Raw genomic sequence first — 17,252 nt, 5'->3', positions numbered from 1 at the left:
TGGATTTAGATTTAAATTAAAATTTAAACTTTAGTAAATAGAAAAAATAATCATAGTATTAGAACCATGAAAGTTTGAATTTTCAAGTCTTATGTAGTTAATCAAGTAGAACCCAATAGTTATTGGGTACCAAAAGAACAAATTTACGTTATAAATGCAGGACAAATAGGAAAAAAAACAGCAATCAATGTTGAGAGTGTTTCAATAAAAAGTAAAGAGATTATTTTAAGTAGTGTGATTCCCAGGAGGGAGTTAGGACAGATTGAAGTCCATAGGTGTTTTGGACAGTGTACACCCCTTGGTAACTAGGTGCATCCAATATAAATTTCACATGTTTTGGAAAGTTTACCTTTTGTGTTTCTAGAAAAAAACTTGTTCATGAAAAATATAAATTTGAGAGCATTTTGATTTCTTAGCTTGAGAAAGAACAAATATCTTGTATATGAAAAGAAAATTTATCTCACAAAAATTATAAAAAGGACAATGGAAAAGGCAAATTGAAAATTTTGTGCATCATAAACTTTGACATCCATCTGTCGAGTGTCAGCCCAAATTAACAGCAGAATGCTAAATGACACGCAAACTTTGACAAAGTACAGCTTCATTTGAATATGGTTACAGTTTGCTAAAGACAGTTTGTAATAGTAACTGATCACAAGATATTCAGTTATATATCTAAACTTTTACAGCACTTGATGACAGATGAACAGGTTCAAGGATACAACACTATCGGGTACCATATTGTGAAAATTTTCAATAGTTTGTTGGTGATTGCGGTTGATCGCGATAGCTTTGGTACAGTGACTTGGAAAACAGCCTTTAAAACCCTGCACTTGGAACCATATGGTCGAGGATCATATTGTCAAGTCAGGGACCTCACTTTAGCAGCAGCTTCCTTGATTTGTTCGATTGTGAAAATGCCATAAAAATCATCATCTGTGAGAGAATTAATTGCTGCATAGGCAACATCATCGACACTCACAGGGGGTGCCAAAATGAGATCAGACGCAGGGAGTGAGTTCAAAGGCCTTGTAAAATTCTCAAGAGCAAGCAGTATTCTTTCCAATGGTTCACCTATCAGATCGAGTGGGATCTCATAGCCATCTACCCTTCTCTTTCCATAGATGAAGCCAGGTCTTAGCACAACACCTGGTGAAGCATATGTCGAGAAATTAGAAATTGGACACGACCATACCATGATGAACATATGCAGAAATTAGGCAAGTCAGTAACCTGATCTTGGGTATTTGGAGAGGACCTCAGATTCTGCTTGTCTCTTTCCAGTGAAATACCCAGAAGAAAGGAGGAATGAAGGAAGATTGTAGTCATGGACAGATATCAGTACAAACTTGGAGACCCCTACATTTGAATGTACAAGGAATTCAACCAGGAACCAAATAGTATACAGCACTTCTACAATTTTTTTCATGGCACAGATGTAGAATGTCCCAAACTAGAACACTCATACATTCACTAGCCAACTTAAATTAATCTTGCAACAAACAAAAAACTGAGATATTTTGTTCAACAAAAGATGGTTTACAACACAGGTAAGCATTCAGACATTCATGCATATATAGAAACAAAATAAAAACTCGAAGGAAAAATATTTTGACCTATCTCATACCTAGTTCAAAGGATTATGCTTGCATTAGTTTAGAAGCTTTGAGATGGAACTTCAATACATTAGCAGGACAATTTATATAGTTTCAAGACAATTTCCCTGAGTTCTCCATTATTAGACCAGTTCACTGGGTAAATCAAGAAATAGGGCATGATTTCTAGTAAATGATAGCTTTTGAGTTTTCTAGGAAATTTCTGGCAGAACATGTTTATAGAAAGAGTCAATAACCTATAAGCTTTACTTCGTAAGTGTAATTGTCTTTGAAAATCTGGAGCCGCATGTTCTTCATGATGATCTTTCTAAACTGTACCTATACTTCGTTAATTTTTTTTTTTGGTTTATGTACACCATGCTTCTCAATCTCCACTCTATTCATTGTCTTTCCATTTTCTTTTAATCTCTTTTGTTTGTGTTGGTGTAGGGAGCGCCAATCTACCTTCAGGATTTCGATGTTTGATAATATACCTAGATCTGGTCAGTTTGACTAAGGATTGAATCAAATAGGACTTAATGTTTGGATATAAGTGAAATCTAGTCAAGTCAAAGTTGACCAGATGACTAGCAAGAAGTCCTAGTTAATTAGATCGGACAAGAAGTCCTAGTCAGTTGAATCAGATAAAAAGTCCTAATCAATGTGATTGGACAAGGAGAAGTTCCTAGTTGGAGGCTAGGCAGAAATCTTGATCAGTGGGATTAAGCAAGGAGAAGACCAAGTTGGAGGTTGGACAAGAAAATCTGGTGAGTGAAGCTAGGCAAAAAGTCATGGTGAGTGAAGTTGGGCAAAAGTACAAGCAAGTCAAGGGTGACCGGATGTTTGACAGGTAAGAAGTCTACCGAGTAACTAGTCCTAATTGGAGGTTATGCACAAGAAAGTCCAAGCAGGTCAAGGATGACCCGATGTTTGGCAGGTGGGAAGTCTACTGAGTAACTAGTCCTAACTGAAAGTTAGGCAAAATTAAACCTAGTAGGTTAAACCTACAAGATAAAACTTAGGTAAACCTAGTAGAACAGACAGACTACAAGTAAACTGAGGTTCCTTGTTTGTTATATGCTAAGTTTGCAGGAAGCTGTAAGCAAAACTGAGGAAGCGTAAGAGAAGCAAACAGAAGCAGTCAAAACCAAGTCCGGAGTCAACTCAGGGCAAACCTGGTTGAACTCGTTCCTAGCGTCCGAATATAATTCCAAGTGCTCGGACTAGGAAGAATCGGCTAACAGAACAGGATCGAACAGAATCGATCCGGGGCGCCCGGAAGAGTCTTTATAAGGCCTCCAACATGCAATATCAAGAACAATAAATCCACTACTATCTTTTAAACCTGCGGTGCTGCTGAACTCAAACGAAGCCTTACTCGTGCAACCGGAGAAGCTCTAAGAAGGGTGTGCTGCACTCAGGACTTCCAGATCAACCAACTTGAGTGTTTGGTTATTACTTTAGTCTTACTATTTGTACTAGTAAATCCATGGGTCTTGTGTGGTTTGTCTAATTCCGTTGCTAGCTTTTTTAATAAAACTAATGAATGAACGAGCAAGATTCACCCTCCTCTCGCACATGCACCGGTCCAACAATTAGTATCAGAGCCGGTCGGCTCTCGATAGGACTATCCGCTACGGGAGCAAAAAGGCAAAGATGGAGGGAGAGAAAGGTAATATTTTAAAAGTTCGTTTTAATTTTCATGTTATATGTTTTAAATATAGGGAGAGAGAGCATTACAAAAATCAGTGTCCTACTCGTAAGATTCGGACGGCACCACCGGCGGTAAAGGAGCAATCGATGCTAAGAGCTCGGAGAAACAAAAAGCACATTACATGCTTCAAGTAACAAAAACACAAAGACTACAAGAATCGATGCCTGGAGAAAGAGACGAAGAACGAATCAAATTCAGAATTAGGAATTACGATTCTGATAAGTGTAATTATTTACCAAAATGCCCCTAGGATTTTATATGATAGATTTATTCTTGTTGAAAATTGAAATAATTTAGAAAATGTAAAATTAACTAATTTGACAAATTCAAATAATGTAGAAAATTCAAAATTAACTAATTTGGCAAACTCAAATAATTTAGAAAATTCAAATTTAATTAATTTCAAAAAATTTAAATTTAGATAATTTAGAAAATTCTAAATTAATTAATTTGACCAATTCAAATCCAAATAAATTAGAAAATTCAGAATTAAATTTAATTAATAATATTAATTTGAAAAAGTCAAACAATTCTGAAATTTTAATTAATAAAAAAAATAATTTAAAAATTCAAGCGTAGATCTTATCAATAATGAAAATTCAAGTTAATTAATAAATCTGAATTAAAAATAATTAAACTAATTCAAAATTTTAAAAAAAATCAATCATTAATAATTTAAATTTAATAAATTCTGATAAAGAAATTAATACAGCCTCTTGCCAAAGGCAAGGTAAGGCTGCGTACAATGGATTCTTTCCCCGGACCCCGCAAGGCGGGAGCTTCGTGCACCGGGCTGCCCTGATAAAGAAATTAATCTATATATAATTCAAATAAATAAAAAATTAGATAAAATCTCTAACTCATTCAACCAAGATAATTCAAAATTAAATAGTGCAAATTTGATTAATTTAATTAATCCAAAAATATTTAATAATTCAACCAACCATGATAAAATTAATAATTATCAAGTCAAATCTAATAATTCACATTTAATTAATAATTCAGAATTAACTAATCAAGATAATCTTAATAGTGAGAAAAATTCAAAATCGAACAAGATAAATTCTAAATTAATAATTTGACCACTAAAAATTTAAAATTAAATCAAGATAATCTAACTATAAATTTTTAAATTTTAAAAATACTAATTCAAATTTAAATACTAAAAATCTAAATTTAACAAATAAATTAATTACTATCGTGCACCTAATTATGAAATAATGAATAATTTCAAAAAATCAAAATTAAATCTGAAAAATTCAAAAATAAATACTAAAATTCAAGAAAATAAAACTATTAATTTTAACAAGTCAAATTTAAATTTTAAAAACTCAAATTAAAATAATAAAATTAATTATCATCAAGTTTCATTTAATTATGGAACATAATTTAATTCAAATTAAAAATTATATCCTTAGCTTATAGAAATTTAAATAAAAATATAAAATAATATGGAATCTTACTTTATTACAAGAGATAAGTCCCTATTTATATACGTATATAGGGACCTATTATAGGAGAATTATTCTATAAAAAAAATAGAATATTTATCCCTAATAGAATATTTATCCCTAAATATTCTAAATTATTCCTATGAATAACTCATTTATTTCTTAGGCAACCTTGGCTATATGATCGAGATGTGCATCATTATGGCAAAGAGAACACATAACAACAACATTATTATTGAAACCAACGTAGACTATTGAAATGAAGAAATAAAAGCGAGAGAAAGCAAAGAATGCTACTAATAGTGGAAATTCTCTTTACATTCTGACCAAGAAAAATTTTCAGTAGGAGAGCAAAAATAAGTTCTACTATATATACCCTAATAATCAAATAAGTTAAGGAAGTAACTGCTACCGAAGCTTCTTCATTTCCTCTAGAAATCACCATGTTATTAATTACTTCTCTGATGTGGCTCCAAAAGAATTACCTAGTGAGCGTCCACCAATGCGTAACATTCAACATGCTATTGATTTTGTGCTAGGTTCACAATTACCCAATCTACCAGCCTATCAAATGAATCGTGGTCATGCAGAATTAAAGAGGCAAGTGGATGAATTGTTGTCCAAGGGTTTCATGCAGGAAAGTTTAAGCTCATGTGTTATCCCTGCATTGTTAACACCATAAAAAGATGATAGTTGGCGCATGTGTATTAACAGTCATGCGATCAATAAGATCACTATCAAATATCGATTCCCAATTCCCCGCCTTGATGGTATGCTAGATATGTTGCTGGTTCTTACATCTTTTCAAAATTTGATTTGACAAGTAGGAATCATTAAATACGCATAAGGCCCGGAGACGAATGGAAGACAACCTTCAAAACTAAAGATGACCTTTATGAATGGGTTGCCATGCCTTTTGGTCTTTCCAACACTCCTAGCACATTTATGCGCTTTATGAATCAGGTACTACAACCATTTATCCGAAAGTTTCTTATTTATTTCGATGATATCTTAATTTTCAACAAGACTAAAGAAGATCGTCTTATTCATTTGCAACAAGTCATGAGAATTCTTCGCAGAGAGAAGCTCTATATAAATTTAAAGAAATGCTCCTTTATGACTTTCTCTATAGCATTCTTGAGCTTTGTGGTGTCATCTAGAGGATTACAGGCAAATCCTGATATGGTAAAAATCATCCAAGAATGGTCATTGCCTAGGACACTATAAGAAATCAAAAGTTTTCATGGCCTAGCAACATTTTATAGGTGTTTCATCAAAAAATTCAATACTATTATGGCCCCTATAATTGATTGTACGAAGAAAGACTCATTTGTTTGGACCAACACAGCTTCACAAGCTTTTCAAATAGTAAGAAAAAGATCAGTTGAAGCACCTATTCTTCGACTATTAGATTTTTCAAACGTCTTTAAAGTGGCATGTGATGCATTGAATGTTGGAATCAGAGGCATATTATATCAAGAAGGGCATCCTATTGCATATTTTAATGAGAAGTTGAATGAGGTGAAACAACCGTATTCCACTTATGATAAAGAATTTTATGCAGTAGTTCAAGCTTTGCGTTTTGGCGACACTACCTCCTTCCACAAGAGTTTATTCTATATTTTGATCACTAATCTCTTCAGTATAACAATTCTCAACAAAACTAAGTCATCAACATGGGAAATGGGTTTCTTTCTAACAAGAATGTACCTTTAAGCACAAATCCGGTGTTGAAAACAAAACAGCTGATGCACTTAGTAGATTAGTATATATTCTTTCTTCTATGGTTATACAAGTGGTGGGATTTGAACTACTTAAGAAAGACTATCCTTTGTGCAAAGATTTCAAAAATATATTTGATTCTTTAATTGCAGGATAGCATGGAGATCTCTCAGATTTTTCGCTGCATTATAATTATTTGTTCAAGGGAACTCGACTTTGTTTGCCTAATACGTTTCTTCATGAACAAGTGATATGGGAGTGGGGCAGCAGGTCATTTTGAAAGGAATAAAACAATTGCAATGGTTGAGAACCGTTTCTATTGGCCTAGCCTTAAGAAGGATGTGGCCAAGATTGTCTCTCAATGTCGCACATGCCAATTATCTAAAGGAAGAAAGAAAAATACTGGTTTATATATGCCTCTACTTGTGCCACACAGACCATGGCACATTTAAGCAAGGATTTTGTGCTTGGTCGCCTAAAACCATTAGAGGGCATGACTCTATATTTGTGGTGGTGGATCAAATTTCAAAAATGGCTCACTTCATTCCATGCTCATAGACGATAAATGTTGTTTACATTGCTAAACTTTTCTTCAAGGAAGTTGTTCGTTTTGATGGGTTGCCATTAACGATTATTTCTAACCGAGATGTGAAGTTCACAAGCTACTTTTGGCGAACCTTATGGAAATTGATGAATACAACATTGAAGTTTTCTTTTTTTCACCCTCAAACAGATGATCAAATAGAGATTGTTAATAGAAGTTTGGGTGATTTACTTCGTTGCCTATTTGGAGATCATGTTACCACATGGGATCAAATTCTTGCTATGGTTGAGTTTGCAGATAATAGTTCGGTAAATAGATCTACAAGACGCAGCCCATTTGACATTGTTACAGGCATGCTTCCTAGAAAGTCAATTGATTTGGTTCCTTTACCATTGGAGGCAAGACCAAGTGCTGAAGCTGACCTTTTAGCAGACACATACAAGTTATACATGATAATGTCAAGTGAAAATTGCTCTAAGCAATGAAAGATATAAAACACATGCTGATTTGAAAAGAAAGTTTGCTGAATTTAAGGAAGGCGATATGGTTATGGTTCGTTTAAGGCTAGAAAGATATCTGGTTTATAAGAAACTTCATTCAAGGAATGTTGGACCCTACAAAGTTTTAAAGAATCAACTCTAATGCTTATGTCCATGATCTACCAATAGATATGAGTATTAGCAATATCTTCAACACTGAGGTCCTCACTTTGTATTCTGGACATAAAAATGTTATGGCAAGTAACACAAATAATGCCCGTTTGCCATCAATTTGAACATTGAAGATGTTATTGATCATCAAATTATGTCTGAAAAGGGAAGCAATTATCAAAAATATGTTATCAATTGGAAGGCACAACCCCTTTCTGAATGCACATGGATTAATGCTGATTTCAACAGCTGAATTGAGATCTTTATGAAAGATTCCACGCTTTTAACTCGTCAGAGACGAGTTTTTCTCACCCGGAAAGAGTTGATGGAGATAAGTGGCAAATTTCATTAAAAGTCTATAAACACAGAAACAAAAGTTCTAAAGCTCGACTATTAATTTGACATATCTTAGAAGATGATAGACCTACTTGGGAGCTGACATAAAGTTCATGAATTCCAAAGGGTTGAAGTCAAAAGTCAAAAGCCAACATTAAATATCCCACAAATATGCTTTAACTTCACATGCTTGGAAAATTGCAGCATTTTATGATTCCTATGTATCTTTATGAATCTTTTATGTTTTCAATGAGTCCATCTACTAGCATTTATGTTTAGTATGAGTCTTTATGAGTCCTTTGTGAGTCCTATTATAAATATGTGTATCGCTATAATGTTAGGATATAAAATAGATATCAAAGTTTTGAGAGTTCTCTTAGGTTGTGTGATACAATCTCCTTATGGTGTGATGCCTAGGAACCCTTATGTGTGATACCTAAATGTCTGCACTCCTTTACCACTTCATTCCAGATTTCTACTCCCCCAAACCTTCTGACACTCAATCTCCTCTTGTGCTACATCAATGATGCTTCATCTTAAATGGACTACCTAGTTAAGCAAGGTCCCTCATTTTTTGGTTCATTAAATTAACATTAACATCCTGCTTTGCTAGCTCCTTTGTTTTGTTTTATTTCAGGTCCTTCTTGATGTTTTGCTTTTGTAAAAACAAACATTGTCGTCGGTAATCAATTTGTACATTTACATATTGCCAACAAACAAGGATTCGTTTTAATAAGCAAGCACTTCTACCAACTATTAAATTCACTAAAATCAATCTACAAAGTCAATCCGCAATTTGCTTGCTTAGTTCTTGGATGCCACTCTTGCGAACCCTTCCACAATCCTAAAAAAAGTATGAGTATGATGGATACTCTACATTTGGTAAGTTAACTGGAATTTTACTATGTTATGTTAGTTTTCTAGTGAGACATGTCTAAATTTTTCAAGAAGAAACTGTAACCTAACCTTAGTTTCCTCCTGTAGTGATGTTTTTTTTCTACCATTCAATATATATAGACATGCCGAAATATTACTTACAGTCAACCATTATTAATATTCTACAATAGTACAATCCCCCATGCTAAACCAAGGTTTAAAACCTCGACCCGTGCCGAGGTTTCTGTCCAAGACCGGAACGATACGATTTCGGTATCGTATCGTGCCGATATAGTTTCGATATTTTTTAAATTTTAAATATAGATGTATATTAATTTTATTAATATTTGATTATAAAATATATTTTATATGTTGAAATGTTGAATTTATATTTTAATATTTTCTCATAAGATAATGCTTATTAAACTATTATAAATATTATTTAAAAGAAAAATAATTTTTAAAATTCAAATTTAAATATAAAATTGTAAAATCATTTCAAAGGTTAAAAATAATTATAACATTATTTGAAAATTTAAATTATTTTTTGAATATATTTGTAAATTTTTAATTTTAAAAAAATTATTTGAAATGTTTAAGAATTATATTTTCTTTAAATTTTTAGATTACTTTAAATTTATATATATATTTTAAAAATTAAATTATTTTATAAAATATTCATTAATTTTTAAAATTATTTAAAAATTTTGAAATAATTTTTAATTTTTTAACTATTAATAATAGTTTATTTTTTAAAAAATACATATTTAAAAAATAAAAAAATCATGACTATAATAGCCCTTGGAGGTCGTCGCAGCAACGCAACCCTTGTGAAGGGTTTTAGGAATATATAAAATTTTATTAAAATTTTAAATAAATTTTTATATATTTTAATAGGATAATTTGATTAGAATTTTAAGAAATATGTTTGATTATTTATTTAGGTTAGGGGTTGATTGGATTCATTAAAAAATAATAATAAATAAATAAATTATTATTAAAGTTTAAATAAAATATATAATTAATTAGATAATTTTATTAGGGTTTAATTAAGGGTTTAATTGAGATAATTAAGTTCCGTTTTAATTAAAAATTTTTAATTTTTCCCGAGTCGCGTGCGACCTTGGCCTGCACAGACGCAAGTCACACGATCGTTGGGGTCGCGCGACCCCTCCGGCGCAGTCGCGGGGCCTTATGATCCCTCTGGGCACAGCCGCGGGGCCTCGCAACCCCTCCGGTGCAGTCATTGGGGTTGCATGACCACTCCGGTACAGTCACCGAGGTCGCACGACCACACTGCACGATCCCTCCTGCGACTGGACCTAGTGTCGGTCGTGTCAGTGTCGGTCGGCGAGCGGAACGAAATGTTTTACCCGTTTCAACCGACTCAGCACGAAATTTTAATCCATGTGCTAAACTACAACCTAAAATCTAATTGACAAATATCAAGATAGTTATTATTTATCATTGTTTTTACTTATCATAAATTTGTCTTCATTTTCTTTGTTAAATTGATTTCTCCGCCTCCGAAAAGAGTTTTGAAAAGGAGACCACTAGTAGACGGGCACTTCTCATACATAAGTCTTGGACGTACTAACCCTGAGCGTTAGGAACCAAATAAATCAGTGAGTCTTGTGTAGTTTATCTAATTCCGCTGCTAGCTTCTTTGATAGAACTAACGAATGAACGAGCGAAATTCACCCCCCCCCCCCCTCTCTCACACACACTGGTCATACAATTTGCATTAACAAGCATGGAACCATGCAGATGCACTCTGTGGTTCCAAGTGAGAGATCACACAAAAGAATCAAGAAGATTAGTATAATTGAGTACATAGTTCCAACAACCTAGCTGTAACTTCCCTATCATGTGTTCTTTTTCTACCTATATTATGAAAATCACAACATTTGCTGCTTTTAACTTCACTTTTCAATAATACCCTTTCAACTGCTAAACTAATCACCATCGAAGTTCATTATCAGATGAGCCTTTGAGCTAAACTCCACATTGGGATGAGAGTAGTTTCTTACAACTTAGGCAATTGACTTGACTAAGAAACCAACAAGATTTTCAAAGTCAATCAAACATGCAGTCGATTAAAGTCAATGAGTTATGCATAATTACCCTATCAAATCTGGCTTCTTAAGCCATATTCATGATTATCACTATTTAATCTTTATTTACAGTTATTTTATATACTTTAAATATTCTATATTTACTTGTTAATATTTTAAAAAATTGAATATTAGTCGACCAGATTATAGGACTCAGCCCACTACATTGGCATCTTGTTTAGTTCTTCAGAAGAAATGAAGTAATTCTAAAATAATCTAAATCGATCAACTAGAAGTCAAAGTTAACAAAGATCAAATAGTAATTCTAAAATAATCTAAATCGGTCGACTAGAAGTGAAAGTCAACAAAGATCAGATAGTCAAAGAATAGAAGTCACACAAACTTGGTTGACAACATGAATCATACTAGTCAGCTACATGCTCGATTAGCAGCTAAAGACAATGATAAGGATCACAACTCAAAGTCGACCATATGCCCAATCAGCAATCGACAAAGCAAGGAAATAAAGTTTGATCAACGAAATCTATCCAAGTTAGTCAATGAGAATGTGTAAGGTGGTCCATCAGATGATAATTGGCAACTAAACCAAATGAATACATAACAGCTTATTAGTCAACTAGATGAGTTAGTCAACTAGAGACAAAGTTGATAATTGTTGCTTTGGATAACAACTGAATATTTTGGTTTGGTCGACCAAGATGGATAAGTTGGTCAATTAGAGATTGTCAAACTGAGACTATAAATTGAGGATTGTGTTGCACGGTTGAAGTGTCTTATCCCAAGTGGTAAGCATGGAGACATTTGTTGCTTGAGGTTTCATATTCGAATCCTCTTAGCAACATGTATTTGTTGACTGAGGTGCTGTGCGATTCAAATCTTAGCAATATGTATTTGTTGGCTGAGGTACTGTTTCGGCAGTATGCTCTTATCAACATAGTGGTACCGTACCTCCAAAAAATCCCTTAGGAGGTTTTCTGATATGGGGCCGTTTCGGTGGTCGGTCACTATAAAAAATTTATCCACTACAGTTTTAGCCCCTGGGGCAAGCTGAGTTGGTTACGACGCAGCAGAATTGTAGAAGAGGGCAAGGGTTCGAATCCTGGCGAAGCCAGACAATACCCTCCTGCGTCGTAATCAACTGCAGTTTCTCGATTTACCTCCTCACATATGGTCGTGGGGCTGACCATGTGGACACGCTAAGGTGGTGGATTCCACCTTTTGCAGAAGAGGATTGTGTTGCACGCCCATAACATCTACGAAATCTAAACTAAGAATCACTAAGAAAAAATTAGAAGCAATTCTTCCATCCAAAAGTTTGCTACAAGCAACTCAGATATTCAACAACATGGTATATTTATTTCAATTATTTATTTAATAGATGTTATATTATTTGTTTGTTGCATTATGTTTTGGCTTTCTGCATTCAACTTTTAAATATATTTTAAAAGCTAGTAGTTTGTAAAAAGGTTTATCTACCTTCAAAAGATTTTTGAAAGGAGAATATATAATGGGATTTTAACAGAGAGTGATTCATCTAACAAATCATAGGTCAAATCATAGGTCATAGAGTAGGATCCTAGGGGTTAACAAATCACGTTAAATCATTGTGTTATCTTATTGCTCTTAGCCTTAACTCTTTGTTTTTAAAATGTTAATTGATTTCAAAATTAAGTTTGATCTTGAAAACCCAAAAGTTTATTCTGCTGTATATCTGATAAACTTTTAAAACAACATTTGATTTTTAAAAGTGTTATCCCCCTTTTAGCGCTCATCTCAATCCTCCTCGGTAGCTAATAGTCTCACACAATATTATTTATGGCTACTCCAACTCACAAGTGATGAGCCAAGGAATTAGCATCATCCACTTGTGTTTTTTTAAGTTGCAACCCCAGTAATCGGAGTCAGTGTAGCCTATGAGATCCAATGAGTCTGTCTTTAGATATCAAAGTGCATTGTTAACAGTCCTCTTAAAATATATAACAATTCTTGTAATAGTTACTAGAAGTGATTTCTTAGGGTTTGATTGAAATCTAGCACATAAAGTAACAACAAAAAGAATATTTAGAGTGACTTGCTGTAAGATAAAGTAAACTATTAAATAAAGTACAAAAATATTTAGAGTCAACCTTTTTACCTTCCAGATTATTATCTAACTTGAGATTTGTTCCAATTAAAGTTCTCCATCCTAAATCCTTAAATAATTTCCTTTGCATACTTTGGCTGATGTACTTGGATATCTCTAGGATCTATTTAATGTTAGAAAGGGATGAATAGCGTATACGATTTTTTAAGAGTTGATAGAGAAAAACTTCTAAACTAATACACAGAGTATGCAATAGAAAATAAAACAAGTAAATTAACTTCTAACTTGATTAAACAGAATCAATACACAAGCAATTTAATTCTCATCTAAGTATGCAATATCTAGCATAATCCTTAACATGACTAGCATGCAACATTTAATAAAACACTTAGCACAATTAGCATGTAAGATCTAACAAAAGACTAAGCAAGATTAATATGCAACATCTTAAAATAAAGATTATGATTCCTATCCTTTAACAAGAATCAAGAGTTAAGGACAAAACAATAATATTATACAACAACTGAAAGAGAAAAAAGTTATAAGCCTAGTTGTCGTTTGAACTTTAAAAATCACGAGCGTAGGGTGTTAGCATAAGAGAACAAGAACACTTTAGAAGAGAATGATAGAATTTCGATCCTTGAAACATGTGCCTCGAGCCTTCTTTTATAGAGTTCAAATCGAACGTTGACTGACACTATTCCGGTCGACTAGAACCCTTCCAATTGTCTAAAGCTTACTGACACGGCTGCAAACTTTATCTCCGTCGATAACATTTCAGTGGACTCCAATTACTTGAACTCCCTCTGGGCACCTAGAGCATGGTCAACACCTATCTTGATTGTCTCCTTCGGATTGCTAGATCACACTTTCGTCAATCGCCTAAAAGCTGCTCTAGTTGCCCAGAAAACCGAGGTCGCCGACACCTAGCTCCGATCATTTGAAAGCTCTTGACTCCATCAGTTGAGACTTACCTCCAGCCAGTTACTCAGATTACATCCGGTCACCTAGAACCATCAAGTAGCTCCCTGCAACAGAGTAAATGAGAAATAGTAATAGTATCATGAGTAGATCACTTACCTTTGCTAGATATTCAGCTCCTAACTAATCCATCGAGACTTGTTACCAAGACCTCGGCTTTCAACTGACTCCCTTAGATTTCTTTCACCTAGTTCTCAACTGGGTCTGCCTTATCTAATGCTCAATCAGATCTTTCTTGCCTAGTTACCAACCAAGTCTTCTACTGTCTAGTCCCACTAGGTCTTTCCGTTGCCTAGTCCCACTAGATCTTTCTACTACCAAGTTCTCAACTAGATCTTTGTCAGCCCGATTTCCAATCAGGACTTTGCATCCTATTAAGTTACCTGCACACTTGATAATCTCGTCAGATCACAAGCAAAATTAATTTTAAATTTACCCATACATAAAAGCATGGGTTCGATGTGGTGCTCCCAGCACCAACAATGGATATCCTCCTTGATTTGCTTGATTCGAAGTTCCAAGAAGAAATTTAGTTTTCTTACAAGATTGATTTCAAATTCACTCTTTGATGAATTCCTTTAAGAATTCTTTGTTGGTAGATCCAAAAATTCTGTTGTTAACTTAAACTTGGATCAACTCTACCATGATTAAAATTTTTCGATGTAAATAAAGTAGAAAAGTGTTCCCACCAAGCTCTTGAATCTTGCTTTAAACCATATAGCTACCATCACCAACAGTACAAGTCACTCTCTCACATCTCACCTATCAAGAATTTATCTCTTGGACTTTATCAATATCTAGTCTCTTGTTATCTTCGACCAACTAGGACTCATCTTTAACCAAGAGGACCACCTTTGCCTACAAAGACTTCCTTTAAATGCTTAACATTCTATTCTCCATGACGTTAGCAGTTCCATTGCTAACATCGGTTGGATTTCTCCAGTGTCAAATGTCTAGTCTTTCGACTTTCCATCAATTAAGTGTCTAATCAAGTTTGACTCACTTAGATTTTTCTATTGCATTTACAATAATTGTGTCAGCACCTACTTTCACGACACACATCTTAGTCAAAATCAAGTCTAACTTAAAATCTTTACCAACTACATCAAAACACGATGATCAAGCTTGGTCACTTGGTGCCGGATCACATCAACAAGATCATGTTAGCTTGATATTTTTTGTTCTTTTTCAAACTATCATCAAGAGTATAAAATCTGACTAGTTCATGGAATAAGAAATCTCATGTTCACAGTTTTATGAGCATAACTTATCATGAAATTCTTGTAACAGTATGGACCTGCTTTTATAACAGAAGTTATCAAATATTCTCATTATTACAGATGGCCAGCATTTTCAGAAGAATTGATCGCTTCAAGAAAAGGGTTGAAACAGAACATAAATCTAGAGACCAAAAAGAAGATATCAAAAATTCAAAAGGCAGTTTAAATTACCATACACAAGGAAATGTGCATAGGTGGGCTCTGAGGAAAATTAAAGTGACTATTAATACATATAAGACACTGAACGTGAACGGTTCAAAGAACAAGGAAAATGCACAGTTGAAAATTTTACCAGACTTGATCCTAGAATACTCACCAAAATCCTTTGCAGCACCTACTGCTAGGATATTAGCTTCACCATTTATCCTCTTCATCTGATCCTCGTTTCCAAATCCTCCAAGGGTTGATACTACTGCAGTTGCCCCAATCAGCACCTCATCCCACATTAGGTAGAAAACATCTCCTGTATGAATCAGATATACATTTTACTGAACTTTCTCAAACATATATTAAATGTATTCCTTGTTGTCAAGCCTCTTTACAATCAATACAGGCTCATTAAAGGAAGCAAAATCTAATAAAAGGCAAAGCTTCTTAAGGGACTCAAGTTGTAAAACATGTCTATAATCCCAACCATTATGATTAAAAATTTTATGTATACTTCAGTATTTTAATGAATAGAAATATAGTCCAGATTTAATATATATTCCATGCGGTTAGGCTTAAAACTAAACTTAGGAATAATTAAGGATTGAGTTCCAGTATAAACATTGGGCAATTGAGGAATTAAATCTATTGGTTTGGGCTTCATCAATGGGATTTCAGCTTATAGGTTCAGACCCATTACCCTTATTGGATATTGGACTATCCAATATGTTAATGCGTTTAACCAGTTAATCATAGAACGTAAAAAAAAAAAGTAAAAAAGGGTCACAGACAGCAGAAAAGGGGGTCGCATGTCCACTAGCTGACTCCAGTGGCATCAGCAATATGACACCAGTGATTTGTTCATTGGAGGCCTAGACCCACTACTGAGCCGCAGCCTCCCACAGCTAGTCCCCTTCTTGCCACCAAAAAACGCACCCATTTACAACCCCTCCTTGTGAGTACGACAACTGGAGATTGATTCCTGATCTGGTCACATCAGAAGTCTCGTGACCTAGCCACACCGGAACCTCCTTATCAACCCACTCATCTCGCTACCTCAGCCTCTCTTGTCCACCTACCATCAGAATTGAACATCAAAACCAAGCTTTGAGATAGAAAGTTCCATCTCTAATATTTATTGCATACAACTGAATCTGGCTTATGACACAAGCACCTCTCGGCCCCAACCACATCTCCTCTGGTGACCAAGCCATAAGGCTTAGTTTGGCTTTAGCAACTAAGCCCTCTCTTGATCCTAACTCTGAATCCTAGACGATCAATGGATGATGCATAATTTTCATGACATTATCAATGAATGATGAATAAAACGGCCTGAGCCTTCTCCCTGGTTAATTCAAAGCCCACTTCACCTTATTCCCTCTCCTTTTGGTGGGCAGTACACAGCAAAGTGAAGGATGGCGATAATATTGTAGAGAGGAAATCAAAGGATCACCCATTACAGCAGAAATTAATGGCATTTTCCCCATTTGAATAGTTCATTTCATGTTTTCTTTAGATACGAGGAACTCATAGAGTAAAATAAGTTTCTCTCATAATCTTCGGATGGATTTGTTGAATGGTGTTGTGTTAAATCATAGCACATTTCCTTACCATTCTTGTTGCTCTATACTAAATCCATAGTGGTTGTCTAAACATGAATTGTGGGAGTCAATCTATTTTGGAAGATTAACCATTTAGGAGATTAGTTCATTCCTTTACTTTATTACTCCTATAGTTTGCATATTTTTGTACGTCTTCTTTGTTTTTACCCTCCACTAATTAGACATTTTTTGAATCC

General features: G+C 34.2%; 1 protein-coding gene across 1 annotated transcript; it reads right to left on the bottom strand.

Annotated features, from left to right (window-relative positions):
• Nucleotides 1-514: 514 nt before the first annotated feature.
• On the bottom strand, nt 515-15,770 carry LOC141829696 (uncharacterized protein At1g32220, chloroplastic-like; the record flags this gene model as incomplete). Its single annotated transcript, XM_074717220.1, is given in 3 exon segments — nt 515-1,149; nt 1,234-1,359; nt 15,624-15,770. Coding segments are annotated over 3 exon segments (560 nt in total), but the record flags the coding sequence as incomplete, so codon positions are not given.
• Nucleotides 15,771-17,252: the final 1,482 nt, after the last annotated feature.

This window comes from Curcuma longa, chromosome 5, assembly GCF_044706935.1.
Source record: "Curcuma longa cultivar G26 ecotype Majalengka, Jawa Barat chromosome 5, ITB_CL_G26_1.1, whole genome shotgun sequence".
Lineage (NCBI taxonomy): Eukaryota > Viridiplantae > Streptophyta > Magnoliopsida > Zingiberales > Zingiberaceae > Curcuma > Curcuma longa.
Note: the sequence above shows the minus strand (reverse complement) of the source record. Positions and strands in the feature narration are given on the sequence as shown.